This window comes from Erithacus rubecula (assembly GCF_903797595.1).
Source record: "Erithacus rubecula genome assembly, chromosome: 2".
Classification (NCBI taxonomy): domain Eukaryota; kingdom Metazoa; phylum Chordata; class Aves; order Passeriformes; family Muscicapidae; genus Erithacus; species Erithacus rubecula.
Genome location: NC_136685.1, coordinates 72362592 through 72387283, shown reverse-complemented (window position 1 = coordinate 72387283; position 24692 = coordinate 72362592). Strand labels below are relative to the sequence as shown.

Below are 24692 nucleotides of genomic sequence, written 5' to 3'. Positions count from 1 at the left end.
TGAGAAGAAAATGTACGTGGGTGCAAGAATTCAGTTTAGCCTGGAGAAGAGACTACAAGAGGGTGTGCTGCAGAAAACATGCTTGTAGCACAGCTGGAAAGATTTTAGGAGTTCAAGAATTAAAAAAATATCACCAATGTTACAGACCATATCTTTCTTTTCCCAGTTTTACCAGTTCCCAGGTGTGCAGTCTGAGGTGGTCAAGAGACCCTGCTCTTGCTACCCAGGAAAAGATAGTGAAACTGAAAGACACAGTAAATTTTATAAACTATTATTTACTAGAGCAAAACTATATTATTCTTTCATCAACAACATGACACAAAGAAGAGGAGGAAAGAAATTTAATTTCCCCTCCTTAGCACCCAATTTTTATCTGTTTCTAAAATGTCACTTTTAATTCCAGAACAATTTAATTGTTCCTATGATTGACTTGTGCTGGAGGGATGGAAATGAGCATTCTAAGGTGGTGATTTTTCTCATAAAAACATGCAAGAGAAAAAGCATATTGCCCCTCCTGTTGAATAAAGGATAAGCAACTGAGGAGAATCTGCCTGATCATATTTACTCCTCTTTTCTGTCTTTAAATTAAATTTAAATAAAAACATCATGTGTAGACTCCTGTTATTATTCCAGAAATGTAACACTAGGCTGGCTAGGTTTGTGGCAGAGAAGGGGACTAATTGTGTTTCTTTTCAGAACACAGCCTGCAGCTTCTACAAACCAATCCCACCATGCCTCCACAGGCTGTAATACAAGAAAGCAGTGCTCTGAAGGGAAATTGTGTCTTTGGACATGTCTGCATCACATAGGGACGAGCACAAGAGGACAGGAAACTACATGCTTAACAAAAAGTAGGGAGATAGAGAAAAAACCCAACAGTCTGGGAGACCTTAACAGGCTGGAAGAATTGGCCAATAGTCTTGAGGACCAAAAAAAGAAGCAGTCTAACATCTACAGCTGGGTTGCTCTAACCCCACACAGCTGTTCATGGTAGGGATGAGCTGAGTGAGTAACAGCTTTGCAGAAGGGCACTTTGGAGATTCTTTTTGGCAAATTGCACAAAAGCCAGCCTTGCAATGAAGGCAGCTAATCACATTCTAGACTCCACAGGCAAGTGCATAGCCAGCAGGCAGAGGACTGCTCCTATCCCCCTGTACTTTACATAGCTAGGTCATGCCTGGAACATCATGTCCAGTCTGTAGAGCAAGCAAGACAATGAAAAACTAGAGGCAGTCCAGCAAAGGAACACAAAAACTGCTGAGAGGCTGAAGCACAGGCCACCCCAGGAGAAGCTTTTTTGTATTGCCCAGAGACTATAGCACTAATAAGAGGCAGGAATAGTAGGCTGGATGTAAAGAAAAAATCTGCATACAAAGAGGGGTTCAGTGAAGTTCAGTGGTTCAGCCCTGAAGTAACATGCACAGAGAGGTTGTGAAAGTTCCATGCTTGGAAGTGTTGGCAATTTCACTGGATATGGTGCCGAGCATCCAATCAAAATTTGTTAGTCCAGCATGGAATGGGTCTGGACTGGGCGAGCTCCAGAGCTCCTTCCCAACTTAACTTTTGCTATATTTCCAGAAAGATCTTTAAGCTTGAAAATGAAACACCGTAATGTAAGGAAATACCTTGATGTGCTTCCCCTGGTCTTCTGTCCTGTACATTCAAGCTGCACACTGCAGGTGGCAGAGAAGCAGCAGCAAAGATGAGCAAGCACCGTTGGTGTAGTCACAGTGCCTGGAGAATGTAAAGTGAGGCAAGGTCCGTAGGAAGAGGTAATCTCTTTTATTAGACTGACTGATACACTTACAAGAACTTGCATGGGATTTCAGGCACACAAATTCTTCTTCAGCCTGAAAATAGAAGCAGCCCACTTCAGTGCTAAACGCAGGTTGAAAATGGTTACTCTGAATTTAGCTAGCTATATTTATCATTTAGACCATCTGAGAAAAGCCCCCACATAATTGGCACTTGTAGAGTGAAAGATTTGTTAACTAAATTTTCATCTCTCCTCTTGATATAACTCCTGAAGGAGGCAGAGGGATATTTTTACCTCCAGAACATGAGAGTGGAAGAGAGTTTCAAAGTGTGACAAAGCAGCTCAGTACAGCTGAGCAAAGCTTCCCAAGAGTCAGGGAAGCTTGGGATGCACATAGCAAAAGACACACACACACACACATGTGCCAAGCTAAGGGAACTTCTTTGATCAGCAGAGCACCAAGTCTTTTCTATCAAAAATATTTTCATCTTCAAGGAAAGGGGTATTTATATTGCTGACAGCAGTCAGTGGTTGAAGATTTTTAGTCTTGGACCAAGATAAAACATTGAGTAGATGCAGAATGGAGTACCAGCAAAAGGCCAAATCCAGCAAAACTGAATTCCCATATCCTCACACAGTCACACCAGTATCTAGTGAGAGATTAAAAGGCAAAATCAAGTCAAGACATGGGCCTCCCAGAAGAATTTCAGGTGACTTGAGCTGACAGTGTGCCAGAGAAACAAGATATAAGCAAGTCTGTACACTTAAAATCAAGGAGGAGGAAAAACCACACAGTAAATGGCCTGTGGAGGAGGTGAAAGAGAGAAAGTGATAGAAAGCTTTAAGAGCTTGATATCTAACAAAGATACAGAGAAACTGAGCTTCCATGAGTGTCAGACCAGAGTTCTGGACCTGCATCAAGCTGTTGAATCAAAGTATAGACAAGTTGATGACAGTGAGAGGACATAAGTAATAAAGTGGAAGACAGCATTTTCCCTGGCAGATAGCAACAGACACATTTGATTGACTTTAGGGCCACAGTCAAGGTCCTTATTTCCTTAGCATAGTTATCCTATCATGTATGCATTAGCTTGACAATCCCATAATTTGTTTCCAGTGCAGACAGAAGGAATCTAAACCCAAACAAATATAAAAACAAAACAAAAAAAGCACGAAACAAAAAGCCACAAACAAAAATAAGAAAAAATGTCCTGTAATCAAATAAATAAATAAACAAATGCAAACCACCATATTGATGCTGTATATTAATCTTAAAAGCATCCCTAATTAAATCCATTTCCTAGAAGTCTGAGCAGCATTGCACTGCATGCCTGATTCCTGACAAACTAGATGACAACCACTTTAGCACATTTTGAGCACTGGTCATATCTGCCTGACTCATATCTGTCCTTAAGCTGGCATCCATTCTGCAGATTGGCACAGAACAGCTTCAGCTCCTCCTCTCAAAGCAGCTCTGCTTTATGCTCAGGAGTCACAAAACAGCTGGATCCAGTTATAGTCTAGAATAAACATGAAACCTCCCATCGGTACCCAGCAGTGATCACTCCCAGTCAGCTCTTCTGTGTATGATGACCACAAATATAGGTACATCAGTACAGCTTTGTTACTCTTGAAACATGGCACCAAAAACCAAAGCCTCTCTTACCACTGAGCTATTGCTCCTGCTTCTCAAACTACATTTGTGTAAAGAGAAAAGAAGTGACAGCATTCCTTCCATTACTCTTATTTCTACAGTGGGACTTTTGTTTGCAATGAGCAACAGAAAAGGCTGCCAAGAAATCAGATCTATTGGTGTAAGTTTTATGGATATTATCTTTCCCTCAAATGCCCTGAAATGCAAATATCTTATGGTTGTTATGTCCTTTGTCACAGTCACGAGTTCATTTTGCTTTAATTTCATATTGCTATTACATTAAAAGACACCATTAAACAGAGGGTAGGGGATGAATTGGAAGGGTTGGTTATATTTGCTCTGTATGCCCAGTGAGGAGCCTGAACTAGACTAATGCAGCTGGAGTGGCCTTGTGCTCAGATCTGTGGAGCAGTTCAGAGGCTCCATGGCACTAACCAGAGGCAGGTTGTGGTTATGGAAGAGGCAGAATGAGGACAGACTGTTTCTCAGTTATCTCTGGCATAGAAGCAGGCTGGATGCCGAATTGAGTCAGAGCTGCAATCTCTGCTCTGCATTGGGCCCACACCAGCATTTGTGCTAAAGGCAAGATCCAAATCTGGGGAATGGGAGCAGTCAGCATTTGCTAATTATCAGAGTAAGTCTTCTGAGGTCACTGCCAACCAGCACTAATTACACTGCTATCTCTGGTGTCTGTATGGGCATTAACTCCAGGATGTGACCATGATTCCCTGTCCCAGTCCCACTTTAAGGCTGATCTTTATGAAAGGACTCAGCAGGACCCTCTGTGAAAACCAACATGAACACAGCCAGAATCCAGCTCAAATTTTTTCACGTCACCATGACAGAACTGAAAGCTCTAGCCTGCAGAGGGAAAACAGCAGGAAGATGAGTGAGGGAGGCTCACCATCAAACTGAGATAATTCAAACCTGATTGCTGTGCAGGGCAGGCTTTATAAAAAGGAAAAATGAAGCTCTTAAATAAAACCCATCCATCAAAAAGTATTTACAGAATCTGAGAAAAGCACCATAGTCCAGATATTCAACAGTCACAGCATCCAATCTCATCAGTATCACAGAGCAGGCTCATGTGACCACCAGCTCCAAACTCCAGATATGCATTTAAGAGAATTTCTTATCTTATATCCTTAAAAGAATAATCAGAATTCCTTAACAAGACAAAACTTCAGATAGTTTTAAAATACCTGCTATGTAATACTCTTTATGTCCATCCCAGTTTCCTACTCACACTTTTGCACCAGAAACATAACCTGTATGTAGTCCAAAGTCCTGAAAGCCAAGCTTGTCTGTTAGGAAGTATTGCTTCCCACTGCAGAGAGAGGTCAAGTGTCTCTAGACAACGCAACTTAAACAGAAAAATGAGGTGCCCTGACTTGGTCTGAGAAACTGCTGGCAAGCTGCAGTAGTTAGTTTGTGTATTAGGAATGGCCAAAGCAAAAGTTTGCCAGCAGTCATGGGAGGCTTCAATAGATCTTATTATTGTACTGTAGCTCTAAAGTCAAAGTTTGAACCATAAGGCACGGTGTGATATCTCAGGTGGCTTTTCAGCAACATCACACTAGACCTTCCACCCCTGGCACCTTCATTCTGCCACCATAAACTTTTTGAATATATTGGCTGATTACATTCAAACTTCAGAAAATAGTCTCCTGAACAACAAAATTCCATATTTGATAAAAGAGGTGGTTCTTCAGGGAGAGGGCTGGGACAATAATGCAAATTAATAGGAAGGGGGCTTCATCACCCTGTGATCAGAGGAACCTGTTTTGGAATACAGTTGGGAACAGGCAGCTTCAGGCCCTTTGGGCAGGATTTCACATCAGCTCTACTCCTGTGGATTCTACCAGTTAATAATGCTGGGAGCAGAGATGATGACCACAGTCTCCTGTCTCAAAGACTTTTCTGAACAAGGGTAGAGTTGGTTTGGTTGTGTCTACAGCTTGTAGCTGTGGTGAGAGGCAGAGATGACCTTACCATTGGTACTTACCTGTGTCAAACAGAGAGGATTACAGAACACCCTCTGGTCCTGTTAGTGGAGTGACAGTGATGTGCAGAACAATTTCCAGGTAAGATCCCTCACAGTCACAGCTGTATGTGACTATGAGAGAGAAAAGTGACTGCAGCTTTTTTAAGCTTTCCCTGCTTTGCAAACACATAATTTTCAGCAAGCTGGGGATTGGCCACATGCTAAAAATCCTTGAAAAAGTTGTTTCTCAGCATTTTAAAACATCACTGTTTTGCCTTTGTATGTTATTTGTCATCATTTATTTAGGAAACATGTTTCTGTGTATTCTCAGCCTGTTGCTGCCATACATGTTGAGATTCTATTATTTCCAATGATCACAATAGCTATTTGGATTCTATATAACCTGTAGAAGAAGTGTCCAGGCTGTTTATTATCGAGTCAAATGAGACAACTTCCAGAGCAAAAAAAAGCTTTTGGGGTTTTTTTTGGTTTTTCCTTCCCCCCACCAAAATATCACTCTCTAAAGGAATTTTCACAAGCATGTCCCTCTCATCATTTCTTGGCATGTAGAAATTAGAGCATGTTACATTTTTCTCCTAGGTTACTTCTGTTTTAAACAGATAGTGATTGCAATATGGGCATAGTGCTGAAGAACAACACAGGCTGTGGGAAAACCATGCATTTTAAAAATAGTTGCTTTTATGGACATGGACAGGAAAAAGCATGTGAAAAATTTGGACTAACCCTGTAGTGTGCTGTGGAGAATGACACAGTTCACGTTTGATTTTAAATTATTTCTAAACTTATACAGAACCTAACATACTCTATTTTATTTTATTTTTCAAGGTGAAAGTAACACCAGTGAAACTGATGTTCCCAACCAGTTTATCTCCAGGCAAACTTGAAGAGACAAGCCCTAGAAAGGAAAATAATTTTGTCAGTTCCAGCCCATCCTCTCTCTCAGCTGAAGTTTTCAGTATTCCCCTCAATTCAGGACAAAATGGCAGTAATATCTTTTATGGAAGGAAAAAAAATGGGTTACAGCCATCAGCCGACCCTGTAAAGTTCATAGAAAAGACAATTCCAGGCTGTGTCAACCACATTAGCCTTGACTACAACAGCATAAACATTAAATTATAGCATTCTCAGTCACAGGATTCTCTCGTTTAAAATATAGAGTTGCTACTAAAACACAGAAAAAGAGTTAGTGATACGCCCCTGACAAAAAGTCTTCCCACATCTGCAAAAGAAGTAATGCTCCACTCCAGTTTTCCCATGGTATGTTTTATATTGACTGACTTGACTGAAAATGATGACAAAGATCCTCTTGTGGTACACGTTCCAGTTGAAAGAATGTGAAAAAAATCTTTCCTGTTTACCATGTGAATGTCTGCTACAGCATTTCCCATAGCATCAGTATTCCTGGGGAGGGGAAATATCTGTGTCAGAAGTGTTTTGAGAGATATCAAACAAAATGGAAGCTCAAGCAAATCCTGCAAACTCTGTTTTACTGTGAGCTAGCACCAAAAGGAATAATATACAAAAGTAGCTTAATCTATGACAGGCTATGCAGGATCAATTAAATTCAAGAAATTGGTAAAAGGTCTTGTAAATGAAAAACCACCTTGATCTCACTCTGTAGTCCTTTCTTGTCAGTTCCTAAACATGCTCATAATACAGCTTCAGAAGAAAGCTTCAGCTTTAGAAGAAAGTACCAGGATTCCCAAATACATTCATTTAATCTATGCCAACACGAGGACACCATCTGAAGCATTTCAGAAAGCTCTTGACAAGCATTACATGATGCTTCTGTGAGGCAGACAGTGATTCTGCATGGGGGCTTTGTGCAGCCCATAGGAAAATTCACTGTGCAGGAGAGCTGAGAGTTCAGATCAGCTTGCTTAGTTTTGGCTGAGCAGTGGTTTCTCCGTGTGTGTATCCCACCTTTCATTTTCCATCAGCCCTCATCTTACTCTCATATGGCACAACACTCACTTCATCCCAAGCCTTTCAGGTATTTAATACTGGATGAAAATTATTTCTCTCAGGGCAAGAAGAAACAAAGATGTCCTTTGCAAATTCCAGCCCATTAACTCAGTCTTCAGTAGACACTCTATTCTCTGTACTTTACATAAACCTTGGAAACACAGCCCTGCAGAATAGCTTTACACTTTTAATTTTCAATTACTGGGAATAAATCCAGCTTACAAAAACTGAAAGGATAGAAGAGGCTTTAGAGATGGTAGTCTGTTGTACTCATACAGTCCTCAAAGGGGAAAGGAAATAAATAAATAAATAAAAAGAAAAAGAAATTGCTCTACCACAAAATTCATAGTACAAAAAGAGCAAAAAGTAAAAAAGAGTCTGATGACTGGAGCTGATTGAGATAATTTAAAGGATCAAAAAAAATTATTTTCACCAGCAGCCCTGGAACAGAACCTGCAAAATGACTGCAGAACAGGAACTACACAGGTGTGTTACCCAACCCAATTTGCCATTGGCACTCAAATAGAAGTCAGTAAAAATTTAAAGCAAAATTTGCTACAATTTGTTTAGTTATAGGACTTCAATTTTTTTCAGATTTTACCTCCCTGCAGCAGCTCAAACATTAAAGGTTCAACCATACATACAATCTTGAAAGCTTTCAGTGTGGTTCCTTAATCTTCCCCTCACAACCAGAGAAAATGGAAAAGGAGGTACTCATCAGCAGCATACCTGAGGGCATCACAGCCCTGTGGTATTTGTCCTCATCTGACAGGACAGTAAATATATTTCTCTACTGATATTTTGAATTCTACACTGCACACAACCTGGGAAATTTCCCAATATGCATAACACAAAAAAAAGAAAGTGTTTAGAGTCTTAAATAAATTGGGGGAAAAAAATCCAAATCATCCAATATCTGGCAACTTGCACAAGGCATTTTATAATGGAAATCTGTCAGAGAATAATTTTGTTCCTTCAAGTCCATAAGTAGCATCATAACAGATGTCCATTGTCTTTCCAAATGACCTGAAAATATTCTTCTCTTCCAACACGAGCATATTTTAATGTTCAGAAGAAAAAGCACATCTTGTTTTTTTTTTCCCTCAAACTACTCACATGAGAAACTACTTTTTTTTTCAGCAAAGTGGCTTTCTTTTTGTCTCAAGATGTAAAATACACCTGATACTGAATAAGCTTTTCTTTCCACAAGACAGTAGCAGAAAACATCTTGGACTTCACTAGATGGAAATTAACATTAGCTATCATACCATTTGTATTCTTTTTGATGAACTTGTTCATCAAAACTATCCATATTTATCACTGTACCACATTCACTACTGCTGTTTACATTGATGGCAAAATTTTCAGAGGCTTCTGACAGCTGTTGACTCTCTTAGGTGCTTCCAAAAGGTTTTTGGTCTTTTTTTCCTTCTTTCTTTTACTTTATTTTTCCTGCTTTTGATTTATTTTTCTTTTTTATTTTTTTTTATTTTACAAACCCTATTTATTTCATTTCCAATTGGCTAATTAAATAGTGCATATTAACAACTGATATTGTTTCTAAAAGCAGCAGAAACACAGCTAAAGGAAACTAAAGAATAGTACAAAAATATTCTCACCTGTATTCACAGAGCTTACAATGCTGTAAAAAAGAAAAACTATTAATGCCAGCTGTATGTTAACAGATGATATTGTTAAAATCATTAGTCCTGCCAGCAATGTTACCAAATAAAGGGAAAAAAAAAAAAACAAAACAACCCACCTTTACCTGTATATATATAATTCATTCTTTTCATATTTCTTGAGTCTCAGATTTCTCCTTTCTTTTACACTTAAGCAGGTATAATGCACACACAAGCTACTTTCTGGTGCATTTCTCTGCAACTCAGTCTTGAGCCAAAGATCCTCATCTTTTGTTGAGATCCTCAACTTTTGTGGTACAGGTAGCTCTTCCAGAGTGCTACTGAAACACACTGCAAAAAACTTCTCTCCCTAACATCAGAAAGACAGACTATGGATTGAGGAAGGGGAATTTCACCCTTAGTAATTATATTCAGCAAAATAAGTGCAACAAAATAATCTCCAGTGGTGAAAGCCATTGATATTTCTGTCCCAGAGCACTTGGATACTCTCAATGAGACAAATTCAAAGTTCCTCAAAAACCAACAGAATACTCTTTGCCTCTACAAACATCAATGAGCTTAAGTTAAGATGTTTTTATATAAATATTTTCCATTATGTACAAGGGAATATACCCAGGCTTGATTTTTTATGTTTCTGATTATGTTCTTCAGTGTCAAAGGGCTAAGAATGGTAAGGAAAGCACACCAAATGGAAAGTGACCATCACCACCAAAGCTGTTGTGCTACATATGCTACAACCATGCTGTGCTGCAAGAGCTAAGCCTACACAACAAGCAGAAAAATATGAAAAACATGTGATTTGACATTTAAAAACATGTGATTTAAAAAAAAAACATGTGATTTAACATTTGACAATGTTAAAACCATGTCCACAAAGTCATTAATTGACCTCAGCCTATAGATTCTTGCCAACAATACAGAAACAGGCGCAAAATACTAAATTAATCGTATATAGAGAAACATTCCTCTTCTATTGCCTTTGCCCCAGAAAGTCGTAAATTTAATTAACAAACCCTAAAAAATGCATTGAGTATCAGAGCAGTTTCTTTCTCATCAAATGCTGGATGTTGCAACAAACAGCTTTCTGGAAGGGCTGGTCAAGAGCATATATTAAGTAGAGAAATACACAGATTTATTTTTTTCCTCTCTCTCTTGTTTTTTTCCCAGTTATTTTTAAAATTTCATTTGTAGTCTGTTGCTCAGAATTTTGTTTCACAGCTCTCTAAACCTACTTTGTATTTTCAGGATACTAGCAGCTGTTAAAGCCTTATATTGCTTTGGACTAGACCTTACTAATCCTTGGGTGCAGGATTATTTTTTTACAAATCAGCATCTGAGTATTACAATCATTCCCAAAGATAGCAATGATTCTATATCAACTGCACTGACAATAGACAGTGGCAAAGCAAGGATCTGTGTAGAAATTATCCATCAACAGCAAGGTAAGCTCCTGGCAGCAGAAGGACAAACAGAAAAAGAGATCCCTTGGCAGTTTGCGACAATGTGAACCTGCAATAGGTGATAAAAAAAGTCTTATGTTAGGAAAACATACCTTTAAGCAGGAAACTGCAAACACAGGGAACAAGCACTGCCTATTCAAAAAACTCCATCATATTTTGAATCATTTTGTGCTGTGGTTTACTTGTGATATAAACACACATATATGCACACACATTCCCATCCCTCACTTGCACTCCCAATAATAGCAAAAATAAACATGAAAAATAATATTAAAAAACTCTGTATTCAGTAATATTCACACCAAAGTATATGTATAGATATATCCATTAAAATTATGAACATTTCTAAATATATTTTATGTATCATACATATATTTATATGTATAATTACATATCCACAGAAGTCGTCTTGCTGTGCTAAAGCCAGCAGTAAAAGCAAAAACAGGTTTCACAATAGGACACCCATATATGCATATGTACTGGCTGTTTGGTTTGTGAATTTATTTACAACTTAACTATATCATAATAAATGCTTACTGTTCTATTGTACAAATGTAATAGTAAAGGTTTAGGTTTGTTTTTTAAATACAAAGACTGCAAATGAATACATGAAAAAAATTACACACCATGTACAGTATTTATAATTTATAAATGCAAAGTTAAGACCTCTTTAAATTATTGCACTTGCATATTTTTTACAAAGATAGTTTATATGTATCATATATATATATATATGTGTGTGTAAATATATATATATATAAAACAAATTTTTCAGCTCACTTAATGTAGTAAAGTTGAATGTTGTTACCTTGAAGTTCTTTCTTCTCCACATAACAGCCCAACCTGAATTTGGAATATTTATGAAACTACTCTACAAATCAGTTTGATCTACCTAGAAAGCAGTCCATTATTTTAGGTTTATTTGACAGAGTGTACACCCGTATTACAATCGAGCACAGTTTTTGGTCAGAAAGCAAACAAAAGTTATGATGTGCCTTTGCTAGATTGGGATACATAACCTAAAGTTGACATGAACTTCTTTGTAGTAGTGTGCAGAAAGCCTTTTCTGTGTTTAGAATGAATAAATTAATTGTTCCATTTCACAGACCTGGTCCAATATCACAGTGTTTGAGGCAAATGCATTATTTCAAGAGGGTCATGATTGATTTGAGCATCTAACAATCTCTATTTTTAACATGAATAGTGCTTTTTGCTACTCCTACAATTTTAACAATAAATGCTCTGAGTGCAGTCACAGCAAACTGATCAAACTGTTTTAAGTTTAAACACAGGAAAGAAATCTGTTCCACATAAAAGGATGAATTCCATTCTGTATATCCCCTCCAAGTTAATACGCTTGATCATACAAGCCAGCTAAAAAAAACTGTATTTCATTTATCTAATGGTCACTTATAGAAAAAAAATACTTCCATGAGTTGAACCACTACAGTAGAATGTTGCAAAATCATGCAAAATTCATAGATTAATCGTAACAATGGAATTTGTCATGCTGTAATAAAATATACAACATCTCTGATGAGTATCATGCTATGTCAACTATTTTTCTCACTTAGTCCATACCTTTCAGAAACCTTTGCATAATAATTAGAAATGCTGTTACAATTACAACTTCAAACAGTGCTTTTACCTTTACTAGATGTAGAAGGGAAAAGCAGCAGGAATTATCAAGAAAAATGCAATTCCAGGCATATAAAATCTCATAATTCTAGGAAAGGAAAAAATCTGTTAAGATTTTTAAACATTCTTTTGGGCAAGATCAGTTCTAGTAGGACAAAAATGCAAGGAAGAATTAATTTAATAATTTAACTTAATGAGTCAGATGTCTTACAAAACCTAGATGTATTCATCTATTGTGATTTTGAGTCCAGAAATTTTAACAATTAAATCTCCACATCTTTAAGCCATTAAATTCAAATGTAGCTCCAAAGTTCTTTTGGTGGATTTGACTTTGGAAGTGCAGATCCAAGTCTTTTTTCTGCAAATAAGACAGACTATACTTACTTAAAAAAAAACCAAACAAAACAGTATCAGTTCATCATGACTATTTTTGTTGGTCTAGGTCTTAACAAGGAATAATATTTTGTCATGGCCTTTCTCCTTTTACATACCAGGAAATCAAACTATACCACAGCCACTGGAGCCCATTTTAAAACATTCTAATAGACATTATACTACAGCAAACATGTATTTTAAGTGGCTTGGACAGTTCTATATTAGAAACAGTAGCTGATTCATTGGAGACATTAATGGAACAACTTATTGCCAATTTGACAAATGTGTCAGAGAAACAAGACCTCTATCAATACTTATAAACCTCAAAACATACCAGTGTGTGTGATACTGCCAAACATTTTCAATGACAGGAAACAGAACTAGTGAAGTTACCTTTACTGTCATGAGTAAAAAATTAATGGAAAGCTTTCCACACACACAGATATAGGTGATAAGGAATACTTTTGCAATGCTTTTAAGATGAGCATTTTTAAATAGAAAGGGAAAAAGAAGGGAAAATAATGGCAAATATATTTAATGCAAGTATGCTTAAGCAAATATACCCAACCTAGCAAGGAAAACATTCCATCCAGTTGTTGGGGTATCTGAATTTCAAAGAGCGTTTTTATAGACACCATAGATTCAGATAATTCCCATGTAAATTAGGAACCATGCGGATTCTTTAGCTGAAACAGAAAGGCTAAGGAGGAAAGTAGAGGACACAGCATGAGACATTATTTATTCTATTTTGGTGTAATTATTTCCTGCCATGTTTTTTCTTTTTGTTGTTGTTGTTTTTGCTCTTTTTTCAATTCAAAACCAGTTTGCTGTGATTACCAAAGAATTTCTGCACTTAGAATTGGTAAGGCAAACTAAAAATAAAAAAAAAATTAAGGGCCTGTTGCCAGGTAACATGCATTATACAAATAAGATAACTTCATATTGAATTCTCAGCTTGTGGGATCTCTATATACAGCAAAGGCTTAGGTGCATTTATACATGATGCGATATGGATTACGTACTGTACACATAAACAGATACTGGCATGTGCTCGACCATAACAGAAGGCAAAACTCAAGAGGCCAAGTTGTTCACATGAAACCCAAAAGCTGGCATGCCTGCTAGAGCAATAGAGCCCAAAAGACAGGAGATGGAGAAAGAGAACCTGTGTTCTGTCTTTAGGTCACTGCCATTACTCACTGCGGTTACACAATGGCCGTGTTATCATGGAACCTCCACAAGAGTGCATTATCTGTGAAAAAGCACATAATGCAATACAGGCTGCATGTGAAAGGTATGCAAAGACTGTGTTTTCACCTACTGTGTGGATCACTATGAAGATTTTTCTCATTATTTTTAAGAGAAAGACAAAGGCAAATTAAGTGTTGTGAAACATATTCTGTACAATTGCACTAAATTTAAAATAGTGGCATTACGTATAATTCTGTGCATAAGTTTGTAAGGCTGAGGCCTAAGTTAGCACAGAACTGTAAACACACAGTTTAGTGTACTTTTCTTCAGTCAGCTATTCTTTCTCTAAGAAAGGCTTTTCTAAACCTGGAAATTTCACTAACTAGGGGAAAAAACAAACAGACAAATGGAGAAGTTTCCTAATTTCACTCATCTTGGGATGGGGGGCGGGGGGAAGCAGTAGAAGACATGCAGTGTTACTGTGCAACACAAAAGCTAGTCAATACAAACACATTTTTGATTTATTGTGATGGTACCACAATCCCTCTTATCAGACCTGACTTTTCTGACAAGGTTTTTGTTCCCAGCAGATAGCATACTTCAGGTATGCCTCCAATACCTTTTAAAATACAGCTCAGTAGGTAGAAATAAATATGACTTAATTGTGAGCTAGGCAAGGAAATCTTTGCTGTCACATTTAAATTTCAATCCAATATTTCTGTCACTATGGATACAGAAACTCCAACCTGAAACTCCCTCTCACATCAGAGATAATTAACCAGTACTTCCAGTGTTTTAAGGGAGGAGTTGTCTAGGTTTAAAAAACATCCTGAAGAACAAAGCACCATCACTAGTTCTATCAGCATTTCCCTTGTGAGTGACAGACAATGGGCATCATGAAGTTTAATGAAGTACTTTAAAACTTTAACCTGAATGTTGGTTTTCCTTTAGTTTGCAGCAAGAGGATTCACTGTGACCTAAGCATAAATGATAGTCTCCAAGGATTCTGCTGGAGTTCAAACTGATTACAAGTAGATCACACATAAACATTCACAATAGCAATGGGTATATTGTTCTATTTATAGCCAAGAACTCCCAAGTGACACTGGTGTTAAAGCCAGCCACAGTACGGTATAATAAAAGTACCATTGAAACCCTTACTAGAAAGATACAATTTAGAAGTACCCCATAAGATTCCCCCCCACCCCCATCAGTTTTAAATTAAGGCCTCAGCAATGTAGCCCATGATATAAGGCCAGTCTTTTATATTCACAAGTTGTAAGTTCTCTTTTGATAGCTGACTCCAAAACATCTGGGTTGCCATTTTCCCTCTGTTTACGTTGTGTCACTGGTGTAGGTCAGGAGATTGGCTGCCAGAGTCACTTAGCTGAGGTAACTTTGTGGGTGTTACCTTCCTAGACAGGTCTGCTTCTTAGCATTTTGTAGCTTTCCTTCTTCCTTTTTTTTTTTTTTCTTAATTTTCAAAATAAAAATGAAACAAAACAAAAAACAATCCCCAAAACAAGAAGGGGTGCTTTTCAGGCTAAAGGAATCTGTTGCTGCTGTTCAGTCATCGATCTTCACAGGAAGAGAATCTGAGGTCCCAGGAGCAAGGGATTGAGAAGAAATCCATATAGAGGCTTCCTCACCTCTTGTTACCTTCTCCCATTGATTGAGATTGTCCCTGGAGATGCAAAGAAGTCAAAGGTAAGACACTGATCATAAATTTACTGGGATTTATTTCTTCCTTACAGTAACATCTGCTGTACTATACTTTGATGTTTATGTAAGTATATTTATATTATTACCTGTATATCATCTGTACATTATTTCAGCCTTTAACTTCAGTTATGCCATTTTGTAATTCTGTCTGACTCCCATCCATGTTAACTCTATCCTAGCCTGCAGTACACCTTCCTTCCCCAAGGCAAGCCCTGAAGCTAGATGCTACACCTGCTTCCAAACAAATTTATAGCCCCCCTGGCTGCAGGAAAGCCCAGCTGTGACCCAAGAGAGACATGTTTGCAGAGACTCTGAAACAGTACTCTGAAGCACAGAAGCAGATTAAGCTCTCTGAAACTCCTGTAAAAGGGCTGTCTGACAGCATATAAAATGTTACATGCTGAGATCACAGTATCAATTTTCAATTACTATTGTGGTGATCATATTATCAGTCCACTACATTTAAAGTGAACCACTTCCTTGAGACATAAATGTCTTTTAGTGCCCCAGCCTGGCCAATCCTTAAGTTCAAAACTTGGTTCATAAGCCATAAAATGATGATAAATCAAGCTGGAAATGTTCTAATGATCTGAAGGGGTACAAACCCATAGCCTTACTTGCTGTACACCAGTACCACTCTAGTGACAGAGAAGTTTTTATTGATGATAGGCCTTGCAACCAATAGCCAAATCTCAACATTCAGTCTCCAAACACAGAGAGAAAGAGAGGAAACCCAGCTATTACATCTTCATTCTGTCAGATCCCTAGTCAATAAAGCAGCAAACAAACAAACAGGATGGCAACAGTAGTAAAAGGTCTCCCATGGTTTGTCACACCATGGTATTACATCAGAATTTACATGGCAGAGCTTTTCTGACTTTTATGTCACAGCCTTGCCAAAATATTTGCTAAACCAGCAAATATTGATCTGAAAGCACATCTTACAGGTAAGAAGAGAAAATGCTGCATTTTCTGCGGGTGGTGGGAGGCAGGATCTGATGAAGTCTACCAAAGAAGCTGGTGCCCTCTGGGATAACACCCACACCATTTTCTGCAGGAATATGTCAGTGCTTTGGGCCAACTGGAAGTTATGAAGCCAGCATGATCATGGCATTGAATCTCAGCTAATACAATCAGGCACTAAGGATCAGAAAAAGTGAAACATCACTATTTCTGTCTCCTACCTGGACCTGGGAAAGTAATGAGAATCCCAGCCAAAATATTTTTAGATTATATCAATTTCAGCAAGAATTGAAAGACACAAAAGTACATGGAAAATAATTTTAACTTATTTGGTCTGAAATAAAAGGAAAAAATAAATAATTTCATCCTCCAAATAAATACACGACCATTTATACTTTATAGGCCTACTGAGTTCATGGGCTACAAAAGTCACCCAGGACCTTATTCTGAATGCAGTAACACAGGTAGGCTAATAGTTTTGATCTACACAGGATGAGAAGAAAGCATTTAAAAATGTGGAATAAATTACCAGACAAAAAGCCTTCTAGACTGTTAGTTGCTACATTACTTTAGGGAAATCAGTGTTGGCTATTTAAGTTTTTGTAAGGTATAGATGATATGACTCATTTGCCTTTGAGCTCCCAATGAAGCCCTGGCTCCTAGTGCCTGAAATAAATGCCCAGAGGTTCTAAAAATAAAAGCCTCGATGCTGACATTCAGCCTTTGCTGCTATTATTTGCAGCTGGTGTCTGAGTTTCAAAGAACTCAAGGACACAGCAGCTTAAATATTGTGTTCCAAGAATGAGCACTGCTGCTGAAGAGGTGGTATCAAAATTGGTTCAGTCCACAGCTAAAGAAAAACCAAACAAGAATAAGGCTGTATGCTTGTGATCACACCAAATAACAGGTACCCATCAAAAAATAAAGGGAAAAAAAAAAAAGGATAGTGTAAAATCAGCCATTTGAAACACTCTGAAGTATTCTAGACCCTGCAATAACATTTTTTTTTTTTTTCTAACTGGCCACCTAAAGTTATACCTGTGTTCTGATTTCCTATTCTCCATCTCCAAGTCTTAACCCTCAAACTTCCTCCTCTTCATTCTCTTCAAAGAAAAAACAGAGGATAATATCAAGGCTAAGATAAAACTACTAAACTGCTCCTCAGAAGACTCTATGCCAGGGTGTGAAATTTTAAGAAACTCTTCAGTCCTGCAGATGTTTTATCTACTCATCTACATTTCAGTCCTGCACTAGCACAATCTAAATTAAACAATACACAACAGCAAGAGAGGGAGCTGTCTATCCAGAGCTCTGTACAATGTGGAGCCTGTGCCAGTGTAGTTTTGAGAAGTGTCATTATAACAATCTGAATTACAAACAACAAACATAATTTGTGGAATAGAAAATATCATATCATCTCTGCCAGGAGCCTGATTGCTTTTACTTCAGACATCACACCTTCTGCAGAGAAATCAACTCTTGAAAAGATATTCATGCTTGATCTTCAGAATTAGGGAGAACCTTTATCTAGAGCACATCCCTATGTGGGTGTTTGATATCCAAAATGCAACTTTAAATATCCTCATCTGAGTTTTAAAATATGAACCACCAAGTGAAACAGGCTACTTTTGCAAATAAGCCTCATTGGGATATCCATGTGGCCAAAAATCAAAAGATATATGTCTTCCCATATTGCTGCTCCCTAAAAGTTACTGTGCAGTCTTAACCACTCCACCTAGCCTCTCTAAGGCCCAGCTTCCATTAAGTGGAATAAAAACTTGATTTTGATCAGGTTTTTACTGTGAGGGTGGTAAGGCACTGGAACAACTTGCCCAGAGAAGCTGTAGATGCCACATCCCTGGAAGTGCTCAAGGCCAGGTGGGGTGAAGCTCTAGGCTCTATCCTAGGAGATGTCCATTCCCACAGAGAGGAGACTGAACTAGATGATCTCTTCCAAGGGATCTTCCAACCCAAATCATTGTGAAATTCTATGATTTTCTTGAACAAACCAAATACATTACTTAGTCTCTCTCTACTAAGGTCTTAAAACATTTTTTCAGCTCTTTATGTTCTCTTGTTTGTTCATGTCTTTATCTACTCTTCTTAAAGCATAGACACTGAACAAAATTCCAACTGTAATCCCATTAATGTAATAACTATGGAGGTATAGCCTCTAATCCTCCTGAATATTCCTTCCATATCCACCTAAGTGCTTCACAGCCCTGCCCAGCAGAGGTGCCTTAGAAGCAGCTGACTATTAATGATAACTCCCAGATATTCACTGTTTTTCATAAGGTAGTCCTCTGTACCACTGACACAGACCTATATATTCTTCTCACAGTTATATCAAAGCATTTGTGTGTGAATGATTCATTAATTTCAAGGCATCTCTCTGTTACTTAACAGAAATCATTTTGTCCACGAGATCCACAAGAGGAGGCAGCTGTACTACACAGGACAAAGAAACAGTTCAAAGTAAGATGGAATTTAACGATCATAATAAAAAAAAAGATGAGCAAGTACTAGTAAGAGCACAGAAAAACAGACCTTTAACCACTCAACAGGACTAGAGATTGCTGGGATTTTATGAAACAACTGTGGTTTTCTAGAAAATATTAATTAACCTGAAACCAAAACATTTTCATAAAACATACACTGATTTCAGCAAAATTTTTGTCAGGAAAGCTTGCTAAGGCCCAGGACATTATTACTGGACAGAACCACCTACAAAGCAATCCACCATCATTCAAGTGTAGGTAAAGGTAAAGGACTCTTGCCTCTTTTCCAAGCTCCACACCCACTGTGTAATAAGAGACAGTTACATTTGCTTTCTCCATACCCCAATGTTACTACTCCTATGCTCTCAAACACTGAATATTTTCTGGGCATTTATTTATTTATAAATTATCTGATATGAAATAAAACCACATCTTTAACACACATTTTTTAATTAAGAGAATACTAGCCTTTTTTTTTTTTTTTTTTTGTGGGAACCACATTGAAGTAAAAAGGACACAGAGGGACATTCCAATGAACCAGCACAGAAAGGGATGCACAAGAAACCCAGAAGTGTTTCTCTCTAAATGCTTTTAACATCCAACACATTTTAATCAGCTGAGTCTGTAGATCTACAGTGGATAGTTCCAGACAGTAGCTATTAGCTCTGGGTTTCTGAATAGATTCATGTGAGATGTGTATCCTTGTTAATGCAAATTCTAAAATTAAAAATCTGTATTTCCAGACAAACTTGCAAAGCACTCTTGCTTTTTCCTTGACCAAGCTATAAGTTATGCACATTTACTCACCTGCATGCTCGGAGTAGTGGCCCAGTAGGAGGAAAGATCTGTGCAAGGGTGGTGTAACATGGGATGGCTACAGCATTGTAGAACCCAATCTGTGAAAAACAAGAATCAAAAAAATAGTTGGTGCCAAACTACAACACTGGAAGCTAACAGCTCAAAGCTCTTTACTTAATTACTATTTATATTAGTTATTCACACTTCTGCAACTACTTTTAATACCCAATTACTTTAAAATAAGCAGCAACAGTGGAATCTTTGGTAATTACAAGATGCTTACATGCCTTTCTTTTATGACTGATATTGCTGATTCAGGTAGGGTTTTCTACAGAACATTTTATTATTCAATTGATTCATTTCATTTGTTCAGGATATGTCTACCTGTTTGGTGTCAGAAGCAGCAATAAGTAGGTGGAGACATTAGACACATTTGTGCAAACATTATTCATATGCTGATTTAAATTTGAAAAAAGGAAGGTTGTGCAGCATACACAAAATATGGTCATATTATGGATCGGTCTGATGTCCTCCAGGCCATGCATTGCATAGCTCAATGTACTTAAAATGCCAGGAGCTTTGTATATTTATGAATTGTGTGCAGTGTGATCAATGATTGGTTTGCAGTTGCTCCTCATGTATGCAGTTCAATATTATACTTTTACCATTACCATATTTAGGGAACACCAAATGAGCACATTTTAAATTATATTTGACTCATAGGGGCTTAGGGGCCTGTGATGGCTACCAGCTGAATTGTCATGACATGAAGAAATTTTTAGCAAATGCTACTTATGTATTATCAAGGATGACAGATCGTATTCAGATTCATTGGAACACTACTTACTTATCCCAGACTCTTATGACAGTTAAAATAGTGCACTATGATCCCTCCTTTGGGCAGAATTTTTAAATGCCTTTTAGTGAAATACTATGTATTGTACACCTGACCAAAGTATTTGATATCTTTTTTTAATAGTCCAAATTTTGATCCTTATTTAGAAATTGAAGAGCAACTCTTGTCTTCATCAATGCAAAAATTCCTCCCATGCTGCTATGTAACCAAGTCTTCTGTGTACTTCAAATAAAAAGAAGTTACATTTTCTGAGCTGTGACCCCAAGACTCTGAGATGAAGTACTTACAGTGCAACCAACAGAAAGAAACTGCAGCTCATTAGAAGGCAAAGCTACATACAGATGGGATGTCTGCTCATCTACACTATTTCACACACTGCCTCATTTTCTTCCCATTTGTTTTGGAAGTTTTTTTTCTTCTTGTTTGCTAGTTTCTAAGGGGGACTACTTTATTTCAGTGGAAAAGATCAAAATAGGACATAAGAAACAGTCACCTGTAGACCTTCTGGCCCAATGAAAATCACAGAATCAAAGAATATGATGGGTTGGAAGGGACCCTCAAGGACCATTGAAGCCCAGCTTTGCATAGGCCCATCCCCAAGAATCACACCACTTGCCCAAGTACATTGTCCAAATGCTTCTTGAGCTCTGCCAGGCTGGTGCTGTGACCATGTTCCTCGGGAGCCTGTTCAGTGCCCAATCACCTTCTTCGTGAAAACCCTTTGTCTAATAGCCAACCTAAAAACCTCCTCTGACACAGCTCGAGGCCATTCTCTCAGTCCTGTCACTGGTCACACAGAGCAGAGATCAGTGCCTGCCCCTCCTGCTCCCCTCACAAGGAAGCTGTAACTGCAGTGAGATCTGTCCTCAGTCTTGTCCAGGCTGAGCAGACCCAGTGACCTCAGCTGCCTCTCATGAGGCTTCCCCTCAAGGCCCTTCACCATCTTTCTTACCCTTCTCCTTTGGGCACTAGCTAAGGGCTGAAACACCACTTAATAAGACAAAAAGCATTATTGACACTTGTAAAAATTCAAGGTGGTCTTAGCTAGAGTTGCAAGTACAAAGAAAGGGAAATATTATGACAGCAAACAGCATGCTGTCATTTAAGAAAAAATTTGAAAACAAATTTTCCGCTGCTACTTTAAAAATAACAATCACATGCAGAACATAGAATTCAGCATTGAATAACCCAATTTCAAAAGCAATATTCATTAATATACGAAATGGTTTTTTCCATACATGTTTTATTCATCAGCAAGTAGCATTTTCATGAGAGAGTTCATACCTGACCCTGAGGGACTTCATCTTTCTTATCTCTGTCCATCATAGGAATAGGTTGAATACCTGTTTTCTTCATTTCATCGCCCTGGAGAAAAGTAGAGAGAGAGAGATTAAGAAAACAAAAACAAGACTATTGAGACCTGAATTAATTTCCATCTTCTATTCTATGTCAATCTAAAAATACAGAATTTAAAATAAGGTGTGCTATTACTCTGAGGTTATCTCAGAAAAAGGCCCAAGGAGAGATTCTTTTTGCATATTCACCTAAGTGATAACATAAACAGCAGATGCTGTAAGTCAATATACACACGTTTTTCTTGTTTCCAAGTGTGTCTTCATAATAAAAAGCAACTGGAAGACTAGACCCAAAGAAGTCATTGTATTCTGCTCTATCTGCTCAGTTAGTCTCATCTTTCAAAATACCTAATATAATACCCAGTAGAACACAACTCACTCATCCAAGGAAAAGCATAGGAAGCCAGATGAATTTACAGTCAGGAAATTTGTCAAAATTTTTCTCTTTTCTATATATCAACATTCAGTTTTTTCTTTCCTTCTCCACTGATCTTACAAGATTTCCATTGAAAAGTCTTTTTACTTATAAGCAAAAAAGTTGAGTATGGAACCAGTGAGGCACATCAACCTTATCCCTCCATTCTACAACTCCTAAGTTCCCACTGCAGGCATTTCAGAAAGTGAGTGCTGAACTAGATCTCTGAGCTTATACAGTCAGCATTTTTCAAATATTTCATTGTAGTCTGAGCTGTTTATAATTAAGAGAACAAAAACATGTAAATATGAAACACACCCACAAGAAGCACACATCTGGAATTTCATAGTGAACACACAACAGGCAGGGTAACAATCTCCACACTATATGCATGCTACATCAACTCCAGGGGCCTGATTTCTGTTTTATGCCTGCATAAAACAGAAATAAGCCCACTGAATACTGCAAGATTCTGCATAGGGCACATAACACAAGGGCACATAACAGAAAAGGAAAGCACTTTTATCATACACACATGCAATAGTAGTCCTGAAAACACAATGTATCTCCTAAAGCTGCATATATAAACACTCCATATATAAACAATATACAATTTATTCTTAATCCCCAGACCAGTCACCTCCATTTTAAAAATTAAACATTTAGGATATTTATGCCTCAGATTGAGGCATGAGAGACTGCACATTTTTTAATGAACATTATTACATTACTACAGCTTAATTCCTTGTTTCAATTCTCAATAAACATGAACTGTCAAGTAACTTTCAATGTACTGATGATTCAGCTCTCTCTGCAACACTGCTGTTGAGCTGGTTCACAGAGAAGACTCAAAAAAAATTTTAATGTTTATCATATTTTCTTTAGCATTTTCTGTTCTCAAAACTATAGCTATACAAGTATGTTTCAAGGCAGATGACCTGAAAGATGGTTTATTATTTTGCATTTCTAAAAAACTACAGTTAATGATAACTTCTATGTTCTGTCGCTTGGTCACTTTATGTTAGGACATACTTTTTACGGGATCTTGAGCAGAGAGAAAAAACACTGCCTGAAAATTAGACAGCTAACTCAGCTCTTTAAATACCTTCAGAGTAACAGTCAACACATGCATGCAACAGTGAACTCTCTTTAAAACAAGCACACCAAGATGTCGATTGAAAAATACTTATAGTTGGGTATTTCCTTCCTGGATGCTTCTGTTTATAAGGAGAGTGAACAGAAGAATCACACATACCTCAGCCCAGAACTCCGCATATATATCGTTGGCTGTCAGTCTGGTAACTGGCCACAACTTTGTTACAGAACACAGATCACAAGCTGTCATCATCAGGCCAATCACTCTATCTCTAAAATAGAGTCAAATAACAGTAAGTTTTGTAAAGAATTAAAGATTGCTCTGCAAAGTTTTCATTTACCCTTCCTCAGTTTAATCAGCAGCTATGCATACACACCACGAATTTTTTCCCACCTATTGTTTCTTCCTCATTTGTTTATGATCCTTTGGTAAGGCATGGCACAGACTATATACTACATTCCTTGTTGTATTCCCTACACTGTTTGCAGCCAGAGTTCATTGACCATCCTCTACACAATCACATACATAGACAAGGGCACAGAATATCTGCCTGTTAAAACACTCACATGCCCCTCCATAATTTTCTGAATATACAGTACAAGGCTATAAAAAGAAAGATGGCATATGTTATAGCTGCATTTCTTTGTGGTTAAAGAGAGAGGAAGAAAAGCTCCTAAAAAGAGGGGAAAATGACTTCTGAGTCTGTCACAAGATGCTGTCATTGCTTTGCTGGAATGAATTTGAGCTCTGACAGAACAAAAACCCAATGCATAACTCTGTCCTATATGCTGACAAAGCTGTTCACAGAGTAACCTAACAATATCAGTAGTAGTAAAATCATTGCTAGAATAAGGCACACACAGACACATAAAAATCCTATTTAACCAATTTTATAGAACAAATCTATGGTTTGTGGCTCTAAGTTTTAAAAGAAAACTGGTAAGTTAATTTAAATTCACTTGTTTTCACTCAATAAAGAATTTAAGATGGCCCTTAAGGACAACTGCATCTTTGTTAATAATGCCTATTCTATATGAAAAAGCACAGAGCTTGCTAACCTGCATGCCAGTGTGATGGCAGTCATTAAAATTGTACCAACACACAAATATACCAGAACAACAGACAAATACACAGAAAAATCAATCACTAAATGCAGAGTGCACTTTGCCCAAGTTAAGAGAGAGAAGTAATCAGCTATATAAGGGTCTATACAAATATAAAGCAAAGGAAATTACTGCTACATATGTGGAATTTCACACACTGCTGGTCTTAGAGATGACATATGTAAGATAATCACCATTC

General features: G+C 37.6%; 1 protein-coding gene across 7 annotated transcripts in view; it reads right to left on the bottom strand.

Moving 5' to 3' along the window:
• Positions 1–13166: 13166 nt before the first annotated feature.
• PDE10A (phosphodiesterase 10A) overlaps positions 13167–24692 on the bottom strand; it is a 336966-nt gene continuing 325440 nt past the window's right edge. For all 7 annotated transcript variants that reach the window (XM_079297641.1, XM_079297640.1, XM_079297642.1 and 4 more), the window contains 4 exons: positions 23550–23661; positions 21809–21889; positions 19678–19766; positions 13167–15371 (listed from right to left, as the gene is read on the bottom strand). In XM_079297641.1, the coding sequence (XP_079153767.1) occupies positions 15254–15371; positions 19678–19766; positions 21809–21889; positions 23550–23661 (400 nt within the window). In that variant the 3' untranslated portion in view covers positions 13167–15253. The remainder of the gene's footprint in view (positions 15372–19677; positions 19767–21808; positions 21890–23549; positions 23662–24692) is intronic.